Source organism: Mirounga leonina, unplaced genomic scaffold (genome assembly GCF_011800145.1).
Source record: "Mirounga leonina isolate KUSES-001 unplaced genomic scaffold, KU_Mleo_1.0 Mir_174, whole genome shotgun sequence".
In the NCBI taxonomy this organism is placed as follows: Eukaryota; Metazoa; Chordata; class Mammalia; order Carnivora; family Phocidae; genus Mirounga; species Mirounga leonina.
This window is the reverse complement of record NW_023270451.1, coordinates 1,476,782-1,497,493: the sequence shown is the minus strand read 5'-3', so window position 1 is coordinate 1,497,493 and position 20,712 is coordinate 1,476,782. Positions and strand designations below refer to the sequence as shown.

At 42.6% G+C, this 20,712-nt stretch overlaps 1 protein-coding gene across 1 annotated transcript in view; it reads left to right on the top strand.

Moving 5' to 3' along the window:
- Nucleotides 1–5,270: 5,270 nt before the first annotated feature.
- The window catches only part of SLC26A4 (solute carrier family 26 member 4), a 48,798-nt gene continuing 33,356 nt past the window's right edge, over nt 5,271–20,712 (top strand). Inside the window, exons 1-6 of the mRNA XM_035020354.1 lie at nt 5,271–7,148; nt 7,248–7,429; nt 8,898–9,037; nt 15,742–15,852; nt 17,487–17,671; nt 18,238–18,402. Coding sequence (XP_034876245.1) covers nt 7,266–7,429; nt 8,898–9,037; nt 15,742–15,852; nt 17,487–17,671; nt 18,238–18,402 — 765 coding nt within the window. The 5' untranslated portion in view covers nt 5,271–7,148; nt 7,248–7,265. The remainder of the gene's footprint in view (nt 7,149–7,247; nt 7,430–8,897; nt 9,038–15,741; nt 15,853–17,486; nt 17,672–18,237; nt 18,403–20,712) is intronic.

Genomic DNA, 20,712 nt, shown 5'->3' with positions numbered 1-20,712 from the left:
GCATTTTACAGAAGAAAAGAGGTCTTTCATCCTCCTTTATGACCTCTCAAGGGCTTGGTGCTGGCCTTTTTATCTGTCTACCCCGCCCCCCTCCCAAAATGCCTGGGTGTAATTGCTACATACAAATGTACGGAGGGCTCCCAGGTTGCTATCTCTAGATCTGACCTGAATTTCAGCCACACTACCTTCCTTTTTCTCAAGCACAGCCTGCTCTTTCTTGACTCAGGGTTTTTGCATTTGCTATTCCCTTTTCCAGGAAGGCTGTCTCCTCATCTTTCAGATCTCTCTTCCAAAGACATACCCCGTTTAAGGCAGTCCTCCCACTCTCCTTGCCATACATTTTCCCCACCAGCAATTCACGTGACATCGTTCTGTTTATTTCTCCCATAGATTTCATCACAACTAGAATATTATCTGATTTATTTCTTTGCTTGTAGTCATTGTCCCCCACGGGAGTATGATTTCTTCGGGGGCAGGAACTTTTTCAAACCTGCTCATTGCTGTATCCCTAACACTTAAGACGGGGTCTGACACAAGGGGTTCAATAAAAATTCACTGAATGAATAAATGGATGGATGGATGAATGCGTGAATGGAATACCTAAATTACCAACTATGACAACAAGGCACATTCCTCAAGTTTCCCTTTTCTCCCTCCATTGCTAACTTTAAAACTTCATGCTAGTGAGAGACAAATTTCCAGACCACATGTCAAATTTGCATTCATATTAAAGAATCTGATGCTTCCTCTACTATCTGAGACATTATTGAATTATATAAAAATACATTTTTATTGACACTGCAAATTGTTTTAAATTGGAATTCATGGCCGCATAGTTTTAGAAAGAATTCTTTTTTTTTTTTTTTAAGATTTTATTTATTTATTTGACAGAGACAGCGAGAGAGGGAACACAAGCAGGGGAGCGGGAGAGGGAGAAGCAGGCTTCCTGCTGAGCAGGGAGCCCGATGCGGGGCTCGATCCCAGGACCCCAAGATCATGACCTGAGCCAAAGGCAGACGCTTAATGACTGAGCCACCCAGGTGCCCCAAGAATTCTTTTTTTTTAGTGATTTTTTTTAAAAGCATGGGTTCTCAGTTTTTTTAATTAGTTTCATTCTTACCTCACAATTTCTCAAGATTCCATCATTAAAGATCAACCAATCAGGGGCGTCTGGGTGGCTCAGATGGTTAAGTGTCTGCCTTCCGCTCAGGTCATGATCCCAGGGTCCTGGGATCGAGCCCCACATCAGGCTCCCTGCTCAGTGGGAAGCCTGCTTCTCCCTCTCCCTCTGCCTCTCCCCCTGCTCATGCTCTCTCTCTGTATCTCTGTGTCTCAAATGAATAAATAAAATCTTTTAAAAAAATAAATAAATAAAGATCAACCAATCAATAATTTAACAAGTGTTTCTTCAGTACCTGTTACATCATCATGATTTGCCAAGGTCTTATCTGGAGACACAAAAGAAGACTAGCATTATAATCTTACAGATAGAAAAAAAAAAAAAAAAAGACAAGCAGGAAATAATCAAAAAGCTTAACAGTGGTTATCTGGGTAATGAGATAGGAAGTGAATACTGTTTTATATTTTAATATATTTTTTAACTCATCTGCTTATAGGCATGTCTTATTTTTAAATACCATAAAAGACATGTACAATATTATGTTATTTCTGTCGTCAAGCAGCATATTTTGTATCTAAGAGGGAAAAAAGTAACATACAGGAAACAGAGAACTATTGAATACAAAATTGTATGGTTACTGAAAAGAAGCCCAATCAGTTGTTCAGAGGAGAGATGGGAAAAGGTGAGAGAAAGTTAAGGTTCTTTTTGTGTATACTTATGGCAGAAATTTAGCATCTATTGTCTTGAGAAAGTCAACAAGCAAAATGAAAATAAATGCTCAGGATTAGAGTTGATTTTCCCAGTGAAAATGACCACTTCCCCAGGCAGCTGATTTTTCAGAATTTCTACTGATCACCCACACCAGCTTGAGATGTGAACAGTGTTTCTGTTTGAAATGTGGACAATAGTGAGTTCCAAACACTGCCTCCAAACAGAAGTGACTCAATTCAGTTCTAGAGAAAAAAATAATAAATGAGCTACACACATGACAATTCAAATGTAGAAGATGATAAACATCAAAGTCTAGGTTGCTTTTGAAAACAGATTGGGGCATTACTTGCACATTTCCATTAGTTTGTAGTTCTTCTGATTGGAAAACTTTTAAGTTGTTTGAAAAGAAGAAAGTAAAAATCTACACCATAAATTTGCCCTCTAGACCAAAAAAGAATAAAAAACTGCAAAAAAAAAAAAGGTTAAAAAATGCCTCTAAGTAAACTCTAGGATACCATCAATTGTAGGATGAGTCCCGATAAAAGGTGAAAAATACGCATTTTAGAATCAGTGAAATAGTGTATATATTTTGCGACCACTTGATGAATGTCTGCTGCCCCCACAGATAAGAACCAGTGTCCATGCCGATTTTGTTCATCATTATACCATAGCCGGCACTAATCAATTCTTAATAAATCCTTGAATGAGTGAATGAATGAATGAACGAGTGTGTAGATCGAATAGTGGAGTTTGTCTTACACTCCAAATACGTAAATGATAAATACAAAATGCATTTTAAATCAGCATTAATGGCTAAAGCAGTGCTGGAAAGTAACAACAACATTGTCTGACATTTATTTTGAAGTGACACATTATCTCTTTGGAAAGAAGTCCTTTTAGAAAGGATTAAATTCTGATAAATAAGAACCTCCCATCTCTACGTGAGCCAGGTGAAGCTTGATTTGTAAAGCCTAAGTGAGTAGTTTGAGGTGTTTAATATAACAAGTAAATTGGACAGGGAGAGCAACCTGTTATCACATCCTACTCTTCTCTGTTTTTAAAAGACAGCCAGATTCAGACCTATGAGAAAAGCAAGTCTCTACTTTTATAGAAACTTGTAAGGGAGATGTCATTCTGTCCGTGCAACATTTCTTTCTTTCTTAGAAAAGGCTTTTAAAGGGTGCCTGGGTGGCTCAGTTGGTTGGGCCGCAGGCTCTTGATTTCGGCTCAGGTCAAGATCTTGAGGTCCTGGGATCAAGCCTCCCCTCCCCCTACCTCCACACTCAGCGGGGAGTCTCCTTGAGAATTCTCCCTCTGCCTCTTCCCTCCCCCCTCAAATAAATAAATACATCCCTTTGTAGACAACCTCTTCTGTTTCAGGGTCAAAAGCCCTCAACACAAGGGTTTGTTAAAAAAAAAAAAAAAAAAAGGAAAAGAGAAGGAAAGAAAGAAAAGAAAAAGGTAAGAAAGAAAACGAAAAAAAAATCGTGAAGAAAGAAAAGGCATTTAACAGAAGAAAACAATATCTTTAACCGGGTACATAGAGCACTGTAATATTACAGTGTGATAATTATTAAACCAAATTCTTCTATAGAAATATGCAGTTCAAAGAAAAATTCTATTCTCCAAAGGAAGTTACCCTCTTGCCTTCTAGTGTAAGTTGATAGTCTATTTTCTCCTCTGTCCTTCTGACACCTCTAACCCACTCCTTATTCTGTTGATCTCTACCACCACCACCAAACCACCATTAAGTTCTGACACAAGTGGTCCACAGAGCTGACTGGCCCAGGTTACAGTGTTCAAAATCGCAAGTAACAGGGAGCAGAAGTTCTAGAATGGGATGTGGGTTATATATGTATTTGCATAGAGCCTCCACATTAACTCAACTAAGAATTGTGAATCATCTAGGTGAATGACTATGGAACCAATTAAATGAATTGACATGAAATCTTAGGCAGCCATTGGCAAAAGTTAGGAAAAATCCATATGTACTCACCTGGAAGATATCAGTGACATAGACTTAATTAAAAAAAAAAAAGTTGTAGACCAATATGTAATTTAAGTTTTAGTTTTTAAAAGAAATATGTTGGGCTCTAAGTATATCTGTTTAGAAAACATTATAGAAGGTAATGATGGTTGAGGGAGGCATAGTACTCTCCTTCAAAAAGTTTTGGTCTCCAAAAAAAAAAAAGTTTTGGTCTAGTGAGAGAGATAAGATTTGTATGAAAACAGAATTAGGATATTAAGGTAGATAGTGAAAGGCATCTTGAGAGAATCAGATAAGGGGCCAAGAGAATTCAGAAAAGGAACTGGATTAATTCTGACTGAGAGCATCAAGGAATGTTCCTGGAGAAGATAGTGTTTTAACTGGAGCTTGAAGCTATGTGTGAGGGTGTATAGAATGGAAACATTCAGAATCTACTTTAAGACAAATATTTGCCTCTATTTCAGTGTAGTTGAGTTACACATCCAATAATGTGTTACTTAACAGAAAATGCCTATACACTATATACACACTATGTATATATATGGAGAGAGATTCGTATGTTCAGTACATGTAGCGATTTAGAAATAGATGTACATTTTAAGTAACATACAGAACCTTAGAGGACTTTGAACCCCATCATAGGATGTTTAATAGCATCCCTGGCCTCCATCCACTAGATCTCAATAGCATACCTTCAGGCGTGACAACAAAAATGTCTCTAGACATTGCCAAATGCCCCCCTGCACCCAAGGGGCAAAATAGGCCTTAGTTAAGAACCACTGGTTTATACAGTTGACCCTTGAACAATGTGAGTGTTAGGGGTTCCAAACCCTGTGGAGTTGAAAATCCTCCAATAACTTTTAACTTCCCACAAACTTAACTACCAATAGCCTACTCTTGATTGGAAACCTTACCTGTAACACGATCAATTGACACATACTTTGTATGACTTATGTATTATACACCGTATTCTTACAATACAGTAAGGTAGAAAAAAGAAAATGTTGGGACGCCTGGGTGGCTCAGTTGGTTAAGCGACTGCCTTCGGCTCAGGTCATGATCCTGGAGTCGCAGGATCGAGTCCCACATCGGGCTCCCTGCTCGGCAGGGAGTCTGCTTCTCCCTCTGATCCTCCTCCCTCTCATGTTCTCTGTCTCTCATTAAAAAAAAAAAAAAATGTTATTAAGAAAATCATAAGGAAGAGAAAACACATTTACAGTATTGTACTGTACTTATGAGAAAAATTCCACCTATAGGACGTCCTGTGCAGTTCAAAGCTGTGTTGTTCAAGGGTCGACTGTACAAGCTAAACCTCCCCTGGGAGTGGGTAAGAATTCTCAGGTTCATGACCTGGATTTTTATTTTTGGGTCCCTTCTTCAATGGTTCTTAACTTTATTTAAAGTTTATTTTATTTAAGTTATCTCTACACCCAACATGGGGCTTGAACTCAGGACCCCAAGATTAAGTAAGAGTTGCATGCTCTTTCCACTGAGTCAGCCAGGCACTCCTTAACCTTAAGAATCAAGTAAGTTTTTGAACATCTGTTGAGAGCTGTTGACTCATTCATTTATCAGGAAAATGCACATGCTCACACCATGTGGAATACAATTACAGGGAATTTACACTAGGGTTCTCCGCAGAGGAGTTTTGTTTCCTGGAGCTTAGAGAATTTTCATGGTCTGTATTTTCCAGCTAAACAACTGAAGGCTGGTGTCCAGAAGGTCCATAGTCTCCTTTGGAGTCTCTTCTGTATTTACTTCAGAACACTGATAATCGGGCGAGAATCTTCCTGTTTACCAAACTCTCCCCTCCTTCATCTTCACCTACATTAGTCAGTGAGATTCATCCCAGCAGGAGACGGAACCCTGCTGAGGTAGGATAGATCCGACTGCCCCTCACTTCTTTCTAGTCTCCCTTCCTGTGGAGTCCAGCTGATTCCTTCCTTAATTGCCCAGCTGACTGAGAAGAAAGAAAGAACCAAAGAGTCAGCAGGGTAAGAAAGCCAGCCCCCTGGACACTTGGTTTTGATTGTGAAATATAACACACACAGGCACACACAGAGAGAAAAGTGAATTCACAATGTATCTAAAATTTATGAATAAATTATGAACTCTCTATAACCACCACCCACTGAGTACTTCCGAAGAAACACTTTCTAGAAATACAGAGCGTTATTAAATACAAAACTGGCCACTGCTCCCTTCCTCCTCCCCCCCCCCGGAGCAGTATGAGAGCTGTGTCCTGACTGTGGAGCTTCTTCATTCACACAACCTAGGAGCCAAGGTCAGCGCTCCAAGCAGTCGTGTTTTTCACGCAGGGCGGGGCTCTGCTCTCCTGTAACAAGTTTCCCTTTCCCAGCCCCTGACCTCGCAGCCCGCGTTAGCAATCGCGAGGTGAGCGACGATCCCACTGGCCCTTACGTGACAACCAGTAAGAATCTCGGCCTTCCCGGTTCGGGAACGGTAAAGAATGCGGGAGGAGTAGCATTTCTTTCCCAGTAGGATAGGTGGAGAAAGACCGCTGCCTCTGTATCCCTCTTTTCGACTAAGGTGTCTCTGTTGTTCCATAAATAAAACGTCTCACTGCCTTCTGCGAGCGCTATAAAGGCAGCGGAACGGCTGTCCCCGGGGGCATTCCGGGCGGGCCACCAGCCGAAACAGGTGAGCTGGCCGCTGAGGATGCAGCTTACTCCCCCAAGCTCTGGCTTAACTCCCGGGAGGCATCGCTAGCCGCAGATGGGACTAGTGTGGGGACACGGAGCGGGCGGGCAGGGGGCAGTACAGCCTTCTTTTTGAGAAGCTGAGAGCGAGAAGGAGGCCAGCAAAACAGGCCCGGGCAAGAGGTCTGCTCCACCTGCCCAAAGTTCTGCCCCCGGGAGAACTGCGACCCGCTGCTGGAATTTGCCTGTAGTGCATGTAGCCCCGGGTAACGTGGCCTGAGGTTTCCACGCCCGGCCCGGGGGCCAGTGCTTCTCTCCTGGTGCGCGCCTGGGGCTGTGCCCTGGGTCGGGTGCGACGCGAGAGGAGCGCTCCCAGGGTCCCCTTCCGTCCCCGCACGCGCTCGGGCTCCAGCCGGGATTTGGGGAGATTTCAGGATGCGGACAGCGCCCTGGCTGCCCGCGGGTGGGGACTGGGTCGAGCTGCGGAAGACCCCAAGGCGGGCCTCACCCTCTTCGGAGTCCGGGAGCCCCGGGCAGCAGGTGCAGGCTACGGGACCCGAAGGTCCTCACGTGCCCGGGTGCAGCCGGGTGGTGCGCGCCCGGGGGCGGCGGCCTGGAGCACCCGGGACGGCGGCGCGCGGACCAGGCGCTCCGGGATCGGCTGCAACAGGTGGGGCCAGGCGACAGCTAACGGGCGGTCGCCTCTTCCTGTCCCTTCCTCTTGGCCTCCTCTCCCTCCTTCCCCGCTCCATCTCCTCCCTCCTCGTAGTCCTCCGCCTCGCAGGTCATGGAAGCGCCCGGCAGCAGGTTGGAGCCGCCACCGCTCCCGGAGTACAGCTGCAGCTACGTGGTGTCGCGGCCGGTCTACAGCGAGCTCGCCTTCCAGCAGCAGTACGAGCTGCGCCTGCAGGAGCGCAAGACGCTGCGGGACAGCCTGGCCAAGGGCTGCAGGTAGCGGCCGCGGCGGGCTGGGCGCGGGCAGCAGTGGGGCCGGGCGTGTGGGCGCGCGGACCCGGCGTGGGATGGCGCGCCCCCCTGCCGGGTCGCCTGGGCTTCAACCATCCGCACTGCTGTCCTTCCTGGTCGCAGGGTGGCTCCATCATTCTCGGCCCGAATTGAGGTTAGCCCCGGAAACTCATCTTTGGGCAGAGTGTGTTCCGGGTGCCCCATCTCTCTTTTCATCCTCTCTTCGGGACATCTGGAGTGCGCTTTGGGGTACAGCACATCCCTAGGGTCTCCTCGTGAAGGTCAGGCTGAGGAGAGTGGAGAAGAAAGGGGCTCGATTGAAAAGACAGGATGGGTAAACCCATCACCTGGCCAGTCCTTGAAAGCCCCAAGTTCATCTAGGCAGGATGCCACTCGGAGACACGGAATAAAGGCTAGAACCCCGGAGAGTGTACTCCAAGGTCTTCCCTCTCTGGCAGTGGGACCCCCAGGGAGACCTGCATCACTCTCTAAACCCAAACGGGCCGCCTGTAATTAGATACCACAAAAAAGAACTAGAGAATTGTCAAGTGCTGCCAGATTTTCTTTCTTAAGAATCTTTTATTACAGAACGTAAGTATATACAAAAGTAAACGTAGTAGAATAATGAAGCCCCCTCCAAGTTTTTACCCACCACCCAGCTTCAACAACCAAGCTCTATCTATCTCCACCCACTTGCCCCCATTCCACTATGGAAGCAAATCCTACATAGTGTATCTTTTTGTCTGTATATATTTCAGTATATTTCTCTACGGACTCTTAAAAAAAATAACCACAGTCCCCTTATCACACCTAAAAAAATAATTCCTTAATATGAAAAACATCAAAATTTCCAAGTGTCTCATAAATATAATTTAAATAGTTCAGTTGAGTGAGAAGTCGGATAATGTCCACCCACTCTTAACATTTTTTTTCTTTTATCTATAGGATGCTGAATTAAAAAAATACTAAGTAGCAACGTACAACAAAGTGTACATTTATCATATTAAGATTTTTGCATAAACTGGCTCCAAGCTTGTTGTGCCAAAATAAAGAGAGTGTGTTTATTTTTCTTTAAAGAAAAAGAAGTAGTAAAAGAAGGTGCCTGGGTTAGAAGTGTGAAAATTAATCTCCTTTTGGAAACTCCACATTGATCGTTCTGTGGCTGGTCTAGAAAATGGGTCCGTGTGTAGGGATATTTTCTCAGAGGATTACAAAGGTGGGAGAGGGGAGGGAACACTTAATCCTGTGTTTTCTAGTACAGCGCATTTAAAAGGGTAGATAGAGTTCTTGGCAAAAGCATGGTAAACACTTGAGCGTTTGTATTTGCCAGGCAATTCTTATTCTTTTTCTAAATGGTTATAAAGATCAGCAGAGCCCAGCTCAAAACTTTGTGCTTTGCAACTGGTTGTGACTGAGATGGTATTGGAAACCCAGTTTTCTTGCCTTTTGACAGTTGTTCAAGAAAGAGAGGCCTTGGTGTGCTGAAGACTCTCCTGCCCATCTTGGACTGGCTCCCCAAGTACCGAATCAAGGAATGGCTGCTTAGTGACATCATTTCGGGAGTTAGTACTGGGCTAGTGGGCACGCTGCAAGGTAAGGTGTTGGTGGATTGGCTCCCAAGTGATTGAGAGTCACCATCTCCAGCAGCAGTTCATAACTTCCTCCTGAGTCCCAGGAGTCTGTACCAAATGTTTGCTTACCCTTCAAGAGCTTCATCTTCCTCTAGAGCCCCTTAGTGGACAGATTTGCCTCTTTTTTCCTCTTCCTTAGAGTTCTTTTGCTGGGAAACCCTGCTGCTTCTCGAGCTGCATGGCTTCAGCTAGAGCCCTAGCATCTGAGCAGTGGCTCCCCAGCTTCTATTGACCACAACTCACAGTAAGAAATAGACGTTACATCATGATCTGCACATGCATATCTCAAGTTCTGTGAAATAATATTAACCCCCACTACAAGTGATATACTCAGATAGTTTCTATTCCGTCCTCCTCTATTCTGCTTATATTTTTTAAATGATGATTGCAGTCCATTACATTATTTTGCATCCCACACATGGGTCTTGACCTGCAATTTGAAGGTGGCTTAAGGGAAAGTGAAGGAAATGTTTTAGCCTGGAGTGTTGTCCATAAGCTTTTTTGTCTGTCCTCCTTCCTTTTTTTAATCCATCCCCTCATTTTAATCTCTGGCAAAATGTCTTAACAGTGGTGTTTTGTTTTGTTTTCCTTTGTTTTGTTTTAAACAGGCTTTATATTATATTTCCATGAGCATCTTAGAAATCTGTCGCATAGTTGGTGAATCGCAGTATGGGCATTCTCCTCTGTCCGCCATCCCCATTGTCTTGCTTCTGCTATCCCCCCAACTCTACAAACCCCTGGACCATGAAAACAGAAGTCTCATTTATTTATTATAACTTGATGGGGCATCTAATTATAGTGCTCCAGGCACTAGGTATGCTGACGTGAATGAGCTGTACCACCTGCTCTCAAGGATCTCATGGTCCATGGGAAAGTGCATAATAACAATTCCACAAGGGCTGTGACAGGGGTAACAAGGCCTCGGAGGTGAGCTTGCACAGATGCTCACAACCCAGCCTTAGGGGACTGGGACTGGCTTCCTGGAGGCTGAGTTGTCAGATGGAGTTTCCGTGAAGGTTAAGTCTGAGACTGCCCAATGATGAGAAGTAGAGTCGGGTGGGGATGTGGGTAGAAAGATGGCTTGAAAATGGACTACTTCAGAAGTTAGTAACAGTTGTTGAGCAATGTCCAACCTTTGCCCATAGAGCTCTCAAGATTACTCAGAGCAAGCCAGGTAGACTTCCACAGAGGAGGGTATTCTGCGGCCTCAGTGTGGAGCCCCTGCCTGACCAACCACGGTTTCCACCACAAAGGTGGATGGGAGAGGAGGTAGGGCTGGGCAGTGCATTAGTTTGATGATGCCACGTGCCCATAGGGGACTGTGAAAACTATAACATAGCAACACTGTGTGACTCCTAGAGGACAGGAACCATCGAATTAATGGTGTTTAGCTAGTGCCTGACATGGAGACTGGCACAAAATAGATGGCTTCATAAACACTGAGTGAAGAGGACTGAATTGCTTTTCTGCTGATGAATCATCTTTATAGGTAAAAAAATGATATTTCAAGCTCTAGCTCCCAAATTTTCATAGACAAGTATCTTATAAGAATTAATCCTACTTTTAATTTTGTTTATTAAGTATCAGACACTATGCTTAAGGGCTTTGGCCAATTATCTTGTTTAATCCTCACAAAAATAATTATTAACTCCTTTTCAGTAGATGAGAAATCCGCTAAATCTTTTTCTATCTCTATAAAGTTATCTTTGTAAAGTAAATTTCTGGGAGGTCAACCTGGTTCATTCGTGCATTCATTCATCCTTCATTCACTTAATACTATTTATAAACCAATTCTGTATGCCAGGTGCTCAGCCATGAAGATTCAGTGGTTTATTGACAAGCACAGGTACTGACCTCACGGAGTTCCTTTCAAATGGTGGACGTTAATTTAATTAAATTATTAATTAAATAAATAAAGAGATAAAGCAAAAAAATAAATACAGATTGTAATAGATTTAATCCATTGTGTTGGATTAAATACTCTGTACTAAGGATTACTTTGAGGAGGGAGAATTTATTTTAGATAGAATGGTCAAGGAAGGCCTTGCTGAGGGGATGAAATTTAGTCAGCGATCCAGAGGATGAGGAGACGCCATGGAAGAGCAGAAAGGAGAGTGTTACTAGGCAAAGGCCCAAGGCCAAAAGGAGTTCAGTGTGTTTCCCAGGGAGTTACAAGAAGAATTCTAGTGTGGTGGGTGCAGTGTGTTTGGGGGGAGGGTGAACAGAACGAGATAAGATTGGGCAGGGCTGGGTTAGGATGGGGCAGTGAGGCACTTGCTCTCAGAAGGCTTCCTTACATATTGTGCCTCAGGCACCTGACTTGCCTCACCCTCCTCCCAGCCCCGGAGGACAGTTGTGTCAGCTTAGACCAGCTCGAGCAGGACACAGAGAGATCGGCACAGATCTGAAATGTACCTTGGAGCAACCATCACTGGTGTCTACTGATGGATTTGGCATGTGGATGAAAAATCCCAGATGGCTCCAGAGTTGTTGGCTTGAGCAACCGGGTAGATGGTTATGTTACTTATTAAAATGGCAAAGACGGGCTAAGGAGCAGGTTTGGGATGGAAAGTGAAGAGTTTCCTTTTGGACACGCTAAGTTTGAGATGTCTGTGAGACCTCTAAGTGGAAAGGCCAAATATGGAGTTGGAGCTATTACAAGTGTGCAGAACAGAGGAGAGGTCTGGGCCAGGCAGACATAGCAGGGAAGCATCCCTGTAGAGGCGATCTTTATAGGAGTGGGAATGCCTCAGACTACCCAGGGAGAAAGGTCAGAGGCAGAGAAGATGGCTGGACCATTCAGAGGTCAGGAAGAGAAGAGGAGGGCCACAGAGAACTGTGAGAAGGCTCAGGAGGTTGGAGAGAAAGAGCAATTGGAGGGATGTGGGGTCAGAAGCCAAGAGAGGAGGTTGTTTTTAAAAGGATTGAGGGGCGATAGTGTCATACTCTTCAGGGGAGAGTTTGAAGATGGAACACAGACAATGCTTTTAAGAACATTTGCTGTGTGGGGCGCTCAGTCAGTTAATGTCTGACTCTTGGTTTCGGCTCGGGTCATGATCTCAGGGTGGTGGGATCGAGCCCCACACCAGGCTCCGTGCTCAGTGCAGAGTCTGCTTGAGATTCTCTCTCTTTCTGCCCCTCCCCCTGATTCCACGCATGCTCTCTCTCTCTCTCTTTCTCTAAAATAAATAAATAAATCTTAAAAAAATAAAAAGGTTTTCTGTGAAGCAGAATAGAAAAATGGCTGTAACCAGAGAGAGGTAAGGGATGGAGGTAGAATGAGGGAGGATTTAGGTTTCTTTCAATAGAAGAGATACTAGAATATATCTGAGAACTGGTGGGAATGTCCTTGTAGAGAGAAAGGCGTCTATGGCCCCCGAGGTGGAGGAGAAACTGAAAGTGGCAAGAAGGGGGGGAACTGCAGCTGGGGCTCAAGGACAGAAGTAGGCGGGTTGCTTCTTAAAGACAGGAGGGATATCTCCTCCATTTTTAAAGGAAGAAAGAACAAATGGTACAAATACAGAGGGGTTTGAAATTATGGTGAAAAGCAAATTAGGAACATTTCTATGGATTCTTTGTTTTAGGCGGAGTCTAAGATTCATCTCTGAACCGTGTCTGTGTGCAAAAGGGGGAGGGGCAGTTTGAGGAAAGTACGGGAGATCTGAGTCTTTTTCAGAGCAACGGCATGGAGTTGAACCACCAGGCAGTCCTGGGGACACCAAGGATAGGGACAAAGTGAATGAGTTAATCCTTTAGAAGCCCCACAAGAACAAAGAAATGTTGCAACAAGGATTCTGGAGTAGGTAAGCTGAAAGGCTGGGAGGCTATAGTTTGAGAGAGGGAGCTCAAAATTGAGATTTCAGGGGCAGTCCATAGTCTCTAGTGGTGGCAAGATCCATGACCCATCTCTGGCTGGCGGGGCAGCTGAGGAGTGTGGGAAGAACTCACCAGAGAGTGCAGGCTCAAGTTACTGAGAAACCACTGGCTGCTAATGATAATGGGATCTTTTTGACTTTTGTTATTAAAAAAAAAAAAAATGTTACCACCAGGCAGCAAAAGGTCAATGCAGGCCTTTTAAGCTATCTTCATTCCCAACTGCAGGGAGACTGCTCTCCAGTGTCTACTTTTGCCTTCTAGAGGCTTTCAAATGTCTGTTAGCACCACCTTTATCAGCATATGCCACCGTCCTACACATGAAGGGTCTCAGCACAGAAGTTCTGTGGCTTAAATCAGTGGCTTAGATTTCCTTACAAATTGTGTAATTTCAAAATTGTTGCACCCAAATCCTTTATAAATAGAGGTGATTAGTCTATTTGAGTAGCAGTTGTCCCTAAGTAGGACACTGTATGGAAACAGACAAAGTCCCCATTTTCTCAGGCCGGTAAAAACTGCACAGTTTAGGGAGGTGAAGTTTGAGAAGGACTTGGAAAAGAACATAGAAAATAGGTTGTTTTTATTTTCTGCTCCTTCTTTGCTTGTCTTCCCTTTGGGGAGTTACCTTTCCACTCCAAGTTCTTGGGACGAGTGATTATTGCCATTTCTTGTTGTAAGTTATAGATTAAAACGATTGCATCAGTAATACAGATCATTCTAGAATGCAAATTCTGTAAGGGCAGACACTTTCTTTTGTCCACTTCCATATCCTCCCAAACCTAGAACAGTGCAGGCACATGGTAGGTACATAATCAACAGTTGTCAAATGAATGCCTGAATGCTTATTGTAGGAAACCAGAAAATACATATAAGGAACATGAAAAATACCTCCTCCACAAACTAGAAGTCTCCTTTGATCCTACCACCTAGACAACCCATTAATATTTTAGTAAATATCCTACTAGGCACATAAATGCATATCTTTTTTTTTAGATTTTATTTATTTGTTTGTCAGAGAGAGAGAACACAAGCAGGGGTAGTAACAGGCAGAGAGAGAAGTAGGTTCCCTGCTGAGCAAGGAGCCCAATGCAGGACTCGATCCCAGGACCCTGGGATCATGACCTGAGCTGAAAGTCAATGCTTAACTGACTGAGCCACCCAGGCATGCCCACATAAATGCATATCTATGTAAAAGAATAAAACGTCAGAATGATAAGCACTAAATTCAGGATAGTGGTTGCCTTCTGGGAGTGGAGGGTGGAAGGATGACGTGATTGAGGAAAAGTACACAGAGTTGCAACTTTACTGGCAATTTATTTCTTAAGCTGGACGGTGAATACATGGGTGTTTATTAATTATATAGTCTTTTTGTATATGGAAATGACTTTGTATAATATTGAAAACCTTTCCAGATTTTTTTGTACATGCAACATCTATGTTTACTTTTATAAAAGTAAGTGTGCATACTACCATGATTCTTTTAAAAGATTTATTTATTTGGAAGAGAGAGAGCATGAGTGGAGGGGGGAGGGGCAAAGGAAGGGGGAGTAGACTCCCCACTGAGCAGGGAGCCCCGCATGGGGCTCCATCCCAGGACCCTGTGATCATGACCTGAGTTGAAGGCAGATGCTTAATGACTGAGCCACCCAGGCACCCCCTTACCATGATTTTTTTTTATTATTATGTTATGTTAATCACCATACATTACATCATTGGTTTTTGATGCAGTGTTCCATGATTCATTGTTTGTGTATAACACCCAGTGCTCCATGCAGAATGTGCCCTCTTTAATACCCATCACCACCTTACCATGATTTTGAATCCTGCTTTTCCTTACTTTTTCCTCTGTTCTTTACATATCTCCATGTTAGCAAATGTATTCCTATACATCACGTCCATTTCATTTTACAGAATTACAGTATGTAAAATATAATTCAGTTAACCACTTTTCTGTTTTGAGACATTCATTCAATAAATAATTGGGGGCACTTGTGAGCCAGCATATTTAGGTTGTTTTCTGCCCTTTTTAAAACTGCTATAAAATGTAATCCTTTGTTAAGAACCCAGTGATCAAAGGGCTTGATTTTTCTCTCACTGTGGGTGAAGTGTGAGGAGGCAGTATGTAGTAAGATGTGCTGACTACCTAAGAAGTATTTAACCAGGGAAAAGAAGGCATCGTTACGGTCTTCCAACTCCCATGTACATGGAAAAGTTGAGATTTCTCCACACTGCGCCGTGTGGCCCCAGAGGCTGCTTGGGATGGACAGCCCCAGTGGACGAGCTACGCTCCTCGAGGAAAGCCTAGTAGAGCTGTCTCACCTGCTGCCGTGGACAGTTGTCATAGTTTCCTTTGTTTGGATCTAACTTCTGTTCCCCAACAAGGAAGGAGGAATCACAGTGCAACAATGACTGTGTCCCTCCAGACACAGAGAAACATGGCATTCACACGGAACGTCTGTGTACACACTGCTCTGAGCCTTTGGACTGAATTGATGAAGCTTTTCACCAATTGACTTGACTTCGTTTTTCCACTCGTCTAATCAGTGGATAATTGGATTACTGATCAATTCAATCAATCTATTTAAGCAGGTGTGCGTGAGGATGAATCATTATCTCAGCTGATCCCGATCATGTTCTGCATCCTAGCATAACCCCGGACTATACGCAAAATAAGGAAGACCATGCAGGGCAAGCTGCAAACTGGGGATATCTATGAAAAGGCCTTTCTTTGCACAGTAGAAAGAATACCCTAACTTTTGTTTGTGAATTTAATCATTTTGGATGTACTTTCAGGCATGGCGTACGCTCTGCTAGCTGCAGTCCCTGTTGGATATGGTCTCTACTCTGCTTTTTTCCCTATCCTGACATATTTTATCTTTGGAACATCAAGGCACATCTCAGTTGGTAATTATAAGCATATATTGCAATTGTATTTATTCACGTTTAATGTGTTTTAGCTATATATATATATATATATATATAAGATGTTTCCGTATCTTTCTTAATGTTTTCTGGGAAAATAGGCCTTCAGTGTTTTGCGAGATTATCCAATTCAATGATGCATGGTTCTTAGCTTTCAAAATACCATCTCTTTGGTATTAGGTTTATACGTCTCTCTCTCTCTTCTTTTAATAAAAAAGGATAAAAATGAAAGATTGTCAGAATTACAGCCTACCTTCAAATTCTAGCATGTTTTCATTTTAAGAAATGTAATAAATTTGACTCCATATTTAGAAAGCGTTGTCTTCCAAAATACAAAATGACAAGGGAAAAAAATCTTCAAGAGGTCCTCAAACCTACTGTTTTACTAGACTAACTTATCTTAAAATTACTTAAATTTACTAAATTATGTTCATCAAATACATATTCATCATTTCATTAAAAACTGTACTCATTTTAAGTCACTAATATTGGAAGACTGGCAAAATTGTGCCAAAACTATTTAGAAACTAAGCTTGGCTTTCTTTCTTGGTATGACTCAAAATAGGCTTATTTTCTGCTGTTCCTAAAATTTGAATTCTCTTTTGCTGGAATGTTCTAGTAAATGAATGTTTTAATGCTATTTTGTGACTCTGACATTTATACTTGAGATAATTTTGCGCCTACATCCATCTGTTGGCTAGACATGTCTACCTGGACAATCCTCTTCAGACAAACACAATCATCTCCAGCCCATATCCTCATCCTTAGCCATATTATCCCCAGTATCTAGCATATTGCCTTGGCTATGGAAGGAGATCAGGAAGAAGCTATTGACTGAAAGCATTTTCTCACCTGGGAGAATCAATCAGTATCAAATGCTTGACAACGTGAAGAACATAGGAGCTGATTTTTTTCTCTTTTGTATTCTATACATTTAAACACTCCAGGTTACTGGATTTGGGTACTGAGCCCTCCCAACTGTTAAGGCCTTCCATGAACAAAAGATAGGCTCACCATCATGGACAAAAATATCAGGAGTGATTGGGAGAAAAGGAATACTTTTAAAACACAGAATCTTATAGACTGGCATATGATATGAAAAAATAATTTGTCTTGAAAAGAGAAAAAGAGAAACTACATACTCTCTTTGCTGTTTCTTTATCCTAATCTGGACCTTGTGATATTGATCAAGGTACTCAGCTCCACAGAGATCAGGGCATTGGATGCTCTAGGAAATGAACTTATATGGAAATAAGATAGAACAGGTAAGGATTCAGCTTGTTTGCCACCTCTGTCAGGAAACCCTTCCTAGCAACTCCCCACACCCCTGCCCCAATACGCATGAAGACCTCGCAAAGACAGGCTAGACAACCTTCCTGTGAATTCACAAAGCATCCGGAGTGCTGTATTATAATTGCTACCTACATGTCTCTCTTGCTCATTTCTGGGTCACGAATGCCTTGAAACGTCTGCTTTGTAGCTTCCTTTGTGAACAAACAAGATTTTCCCAATCACAGCTAATAATTTCACACATCTTTCTAATCCTACGTAGACATGTTGGACCTAAACATTTGTGATGAATAATTATTAATCGGTAGAGGCTTTTTTTCCCCCAGGGCCGTTCCCAGTGGTCAGTTTAATGGTGGGATCTGTTGTGCTGAGCATGGCCCCGGATGAACACTTTCACGTATCCAGCGGTAATGGCACTGCCTTCAATGCCACCGTGATAGACTATGTGGCCAGAGATACGGCAAGAGTATTGATTGCGAGCACCCTTACTCTTTTGGTTGGAATCATACAGGTAATGGGATTACAAGTACAATATGGATCGGCATGATTTTTATTTGAAATAACTGCGTGTAAAGCATGTGGACTTCAAGATTCATTTAAACGCGAAACCGAGCAATTTATTGGATCCCCAAAGTTATTTTCTAAATTATATTGTTTTAGGTCAGATGCTGAAATAGTCAGCAAGACCCCACTTATGAAGGCTCAAGTATCATCAAAGTCAGAGACAGAAAAAAAAATCAGAATAACATGTGTGATTCAAATGAGGATGAGGGAGGGAAGTGTGCAGAGCCAACAAAGGAGGAAACAGTGTCCTGGTGAGCAGAGCCATGGGATCTGAAAGGCACAGAAATAAGCCACATGATTTTTGTTTTTCTTATTACATATCTAGAAATACTTCAAGGTTCAGATTACCACAGTTTTCAAATTTCAGAGTGGTGGAGGGGCATTCCTACAAGTATTTTTGTGTTATTAGCAGGCTAACCAGAGTTTTAACTGGTATTAAGTTTAACTCGTTAATAGTTCAAGAGAGTTGGTCCTTCTCTCAGGCAAACGTTAACTTTTCCTTTCTTATACTAGTTGATATTTGGAGGTTTGCAGATTGGATTCATCGTGAGGTACTTGGCAGATCCTTTGGTTGGCGGATTCACAACAGCTGCGGCCTTCCAAGTGCTGGTCTCACAGCTGAAGATAGTTCTCAATGTTTCCACCAAAAACTATAATGGCGTTCTCTCCATTATCTATGTAAGTGTGGCTTCTTATCCCAGGCATGGCTCACTGAGAGAACTCTCCTCTTTTCCTCTTTAACCTGCGTCTGGAGAGCGTAAGTTCCTTCTCCATCCCCTACTTTGGGATGCCATGGAAAACATTCTTCTTTGAAAGCAAGCAATAGAATCAGGAGTAACGCCGAAGACGGCACATTTTACAAATCATCGTTCTCAGCTGGTCAAAATGGTTTCAGAAGTGTCACTGCACTTACAAATATTAATGATAACAAAGGGGTATAGTGAAGTGAAGTCTCGTCTGGGAGGCCACGGACCTGAGTTCTTGTCTCAACTTGGCCTCTGATAAGTTGAGTGACCATAGACACACCATGGGGTATAGTGACTAAAAGCGTAGGTTTGGAGCTGAATGACCTGGAGTCATGTCCTCACTCTACTGCTTACTAGTTATATGAGCAAATCACCATGCCTCAGTTTCCTTCTCTGCCAAATAGAGTTGGTAATAGTATCTGTATTCATAGTTAGGTTAAATAAGGGTGTAAGAAAAGCATTTGGCCCAGAGGCTGGCACATAAGTACGCAGAAAAAGTAGTTAGGTTGGAATTATTATCTCATATCTCAAGGCTTCTTTCTTTTTTTATTTGTAACATAAAATGACTGGAGATGTAGCTCTAAAGCCCTTTCTAACTGCGAGAGTCCGTAAAATGCATAATGTAAATGTCTCAGCAATTATAGATGAAAAGGAACATTAGATTCGGAGATGATTCAACATGCAAAAGAGATGCAAAAGAAGGATGTAGATCACACTAATTAGATTTGAAAAAGTTCTTGGATCTAAATATATGTTCTATATAAAGCATGCTATTGATGCTTGAGAATGATAATGATAGTAACGTGATGTCATCTTAGCTTGGGGAGAATGAAACTATGCAAAAATAATGTGCTAGCCTTAGGAATGGAGTTTAAGTCCTTTAGTGACCCACGGATTAGCTTTTAAGACAACATAAGGCCATGCATCCATATGTAAAAGTTAGCGAGGTGGTCAGGAATTTGCTCGGTTTCACGACAGTGCCGTAATCCCACGTTGCCCTATCCATTCAGCAAATACTGCCCAGTGCCTGTGGCCACCTACCATGCTGAGCAGTGGGAACAGGTAGAGGAGGCAGTCTAACAGTGATCAGTCAGGGGCTTTGAATTTCAATAGAGCTGACTTGGAATCTGGGTCCCACTACCCACTACCTACGTGATTTGGGGCATGTCCTATTTAACGTCTCTACACCTCAGTGTCCTTCATTGTCAAATGGGAATAATAACAGTAGCTGTCTCTTAGAATTGTGAGGATTAAAAAGGAAAATCCGTATAAAGCACCTAGTACACTATCTGGCTCATAGTAAGAGCTTAGTTAATTATTGTTATTGTTATTTTCATTACTAAGGTGAATAGACCTCATGGAGCTTACTGTTCACTTCCCAATTAATGCAGGCTGTTTTTTGATTCAGAATTATTTTCGTCATTGTTGCTTTTTTTCCTACCGAGTGCTTGGTTCATTTTGAAACCTTCTGACTGCCTTTCTTGGACAGGGCCTCTCACCTTTGCTGTCCTTGGCACGTTTGGCTTTTTCTTGCTTTCCTACTTTTCCTGTCAATCGTTCATTCATTTATTCCTTCATTGTCATTCATACAATTCATCTATTCAACAGGTATTTATTGACTGCCTCCAATGGGCTAGGAACTATTTACTCCCCATACAAATCCACTGACCCCTGAATCCACCAAGAGACCCCTTACTGAATGTATTCACCTCTTCGTGAACATTGCTTGACTTGCATCCACACAGATCACAGGAGACTTAGGCCAATGGTTAACCTGGTTCCCTGGCCATTGGGGGACCTCTACAGATGATAATAGTTCTTCTGCTCTCCTAGAACTATGTTGGGTTTTTTTTAAGCTTTTATTTTAACTCCAGTATAGTTAAGATATGGTGTTATATTAGTTTCAGGCGGACAGTACCGTGATTCGGTACTTCTGTGTATCACCCAGTGCTCATCACAAGCGCATTCCTTTGTCTCCTCACCTATTTCCCCCAACCCCCACCATTTGCCTCCCTTCTGGTAACCATCAGTTTGTTCTCTATAGTTAAGAGTCTGTTTCTTGGTTTGCCGCTTTCTTTTTTCTTTTGCTCTTTTTTTTGTTTCTTAAATTGCACATATTTGTGAAATCATATGGTTTTTGTCTTTTTCTGACTGACTTATTTCACTTAGCATAATACCCTCTAGCTCCATCTACGTTGTTGCAGATGGCAAGATTTCATTCTTTTTTTAAAAGATTTTATTT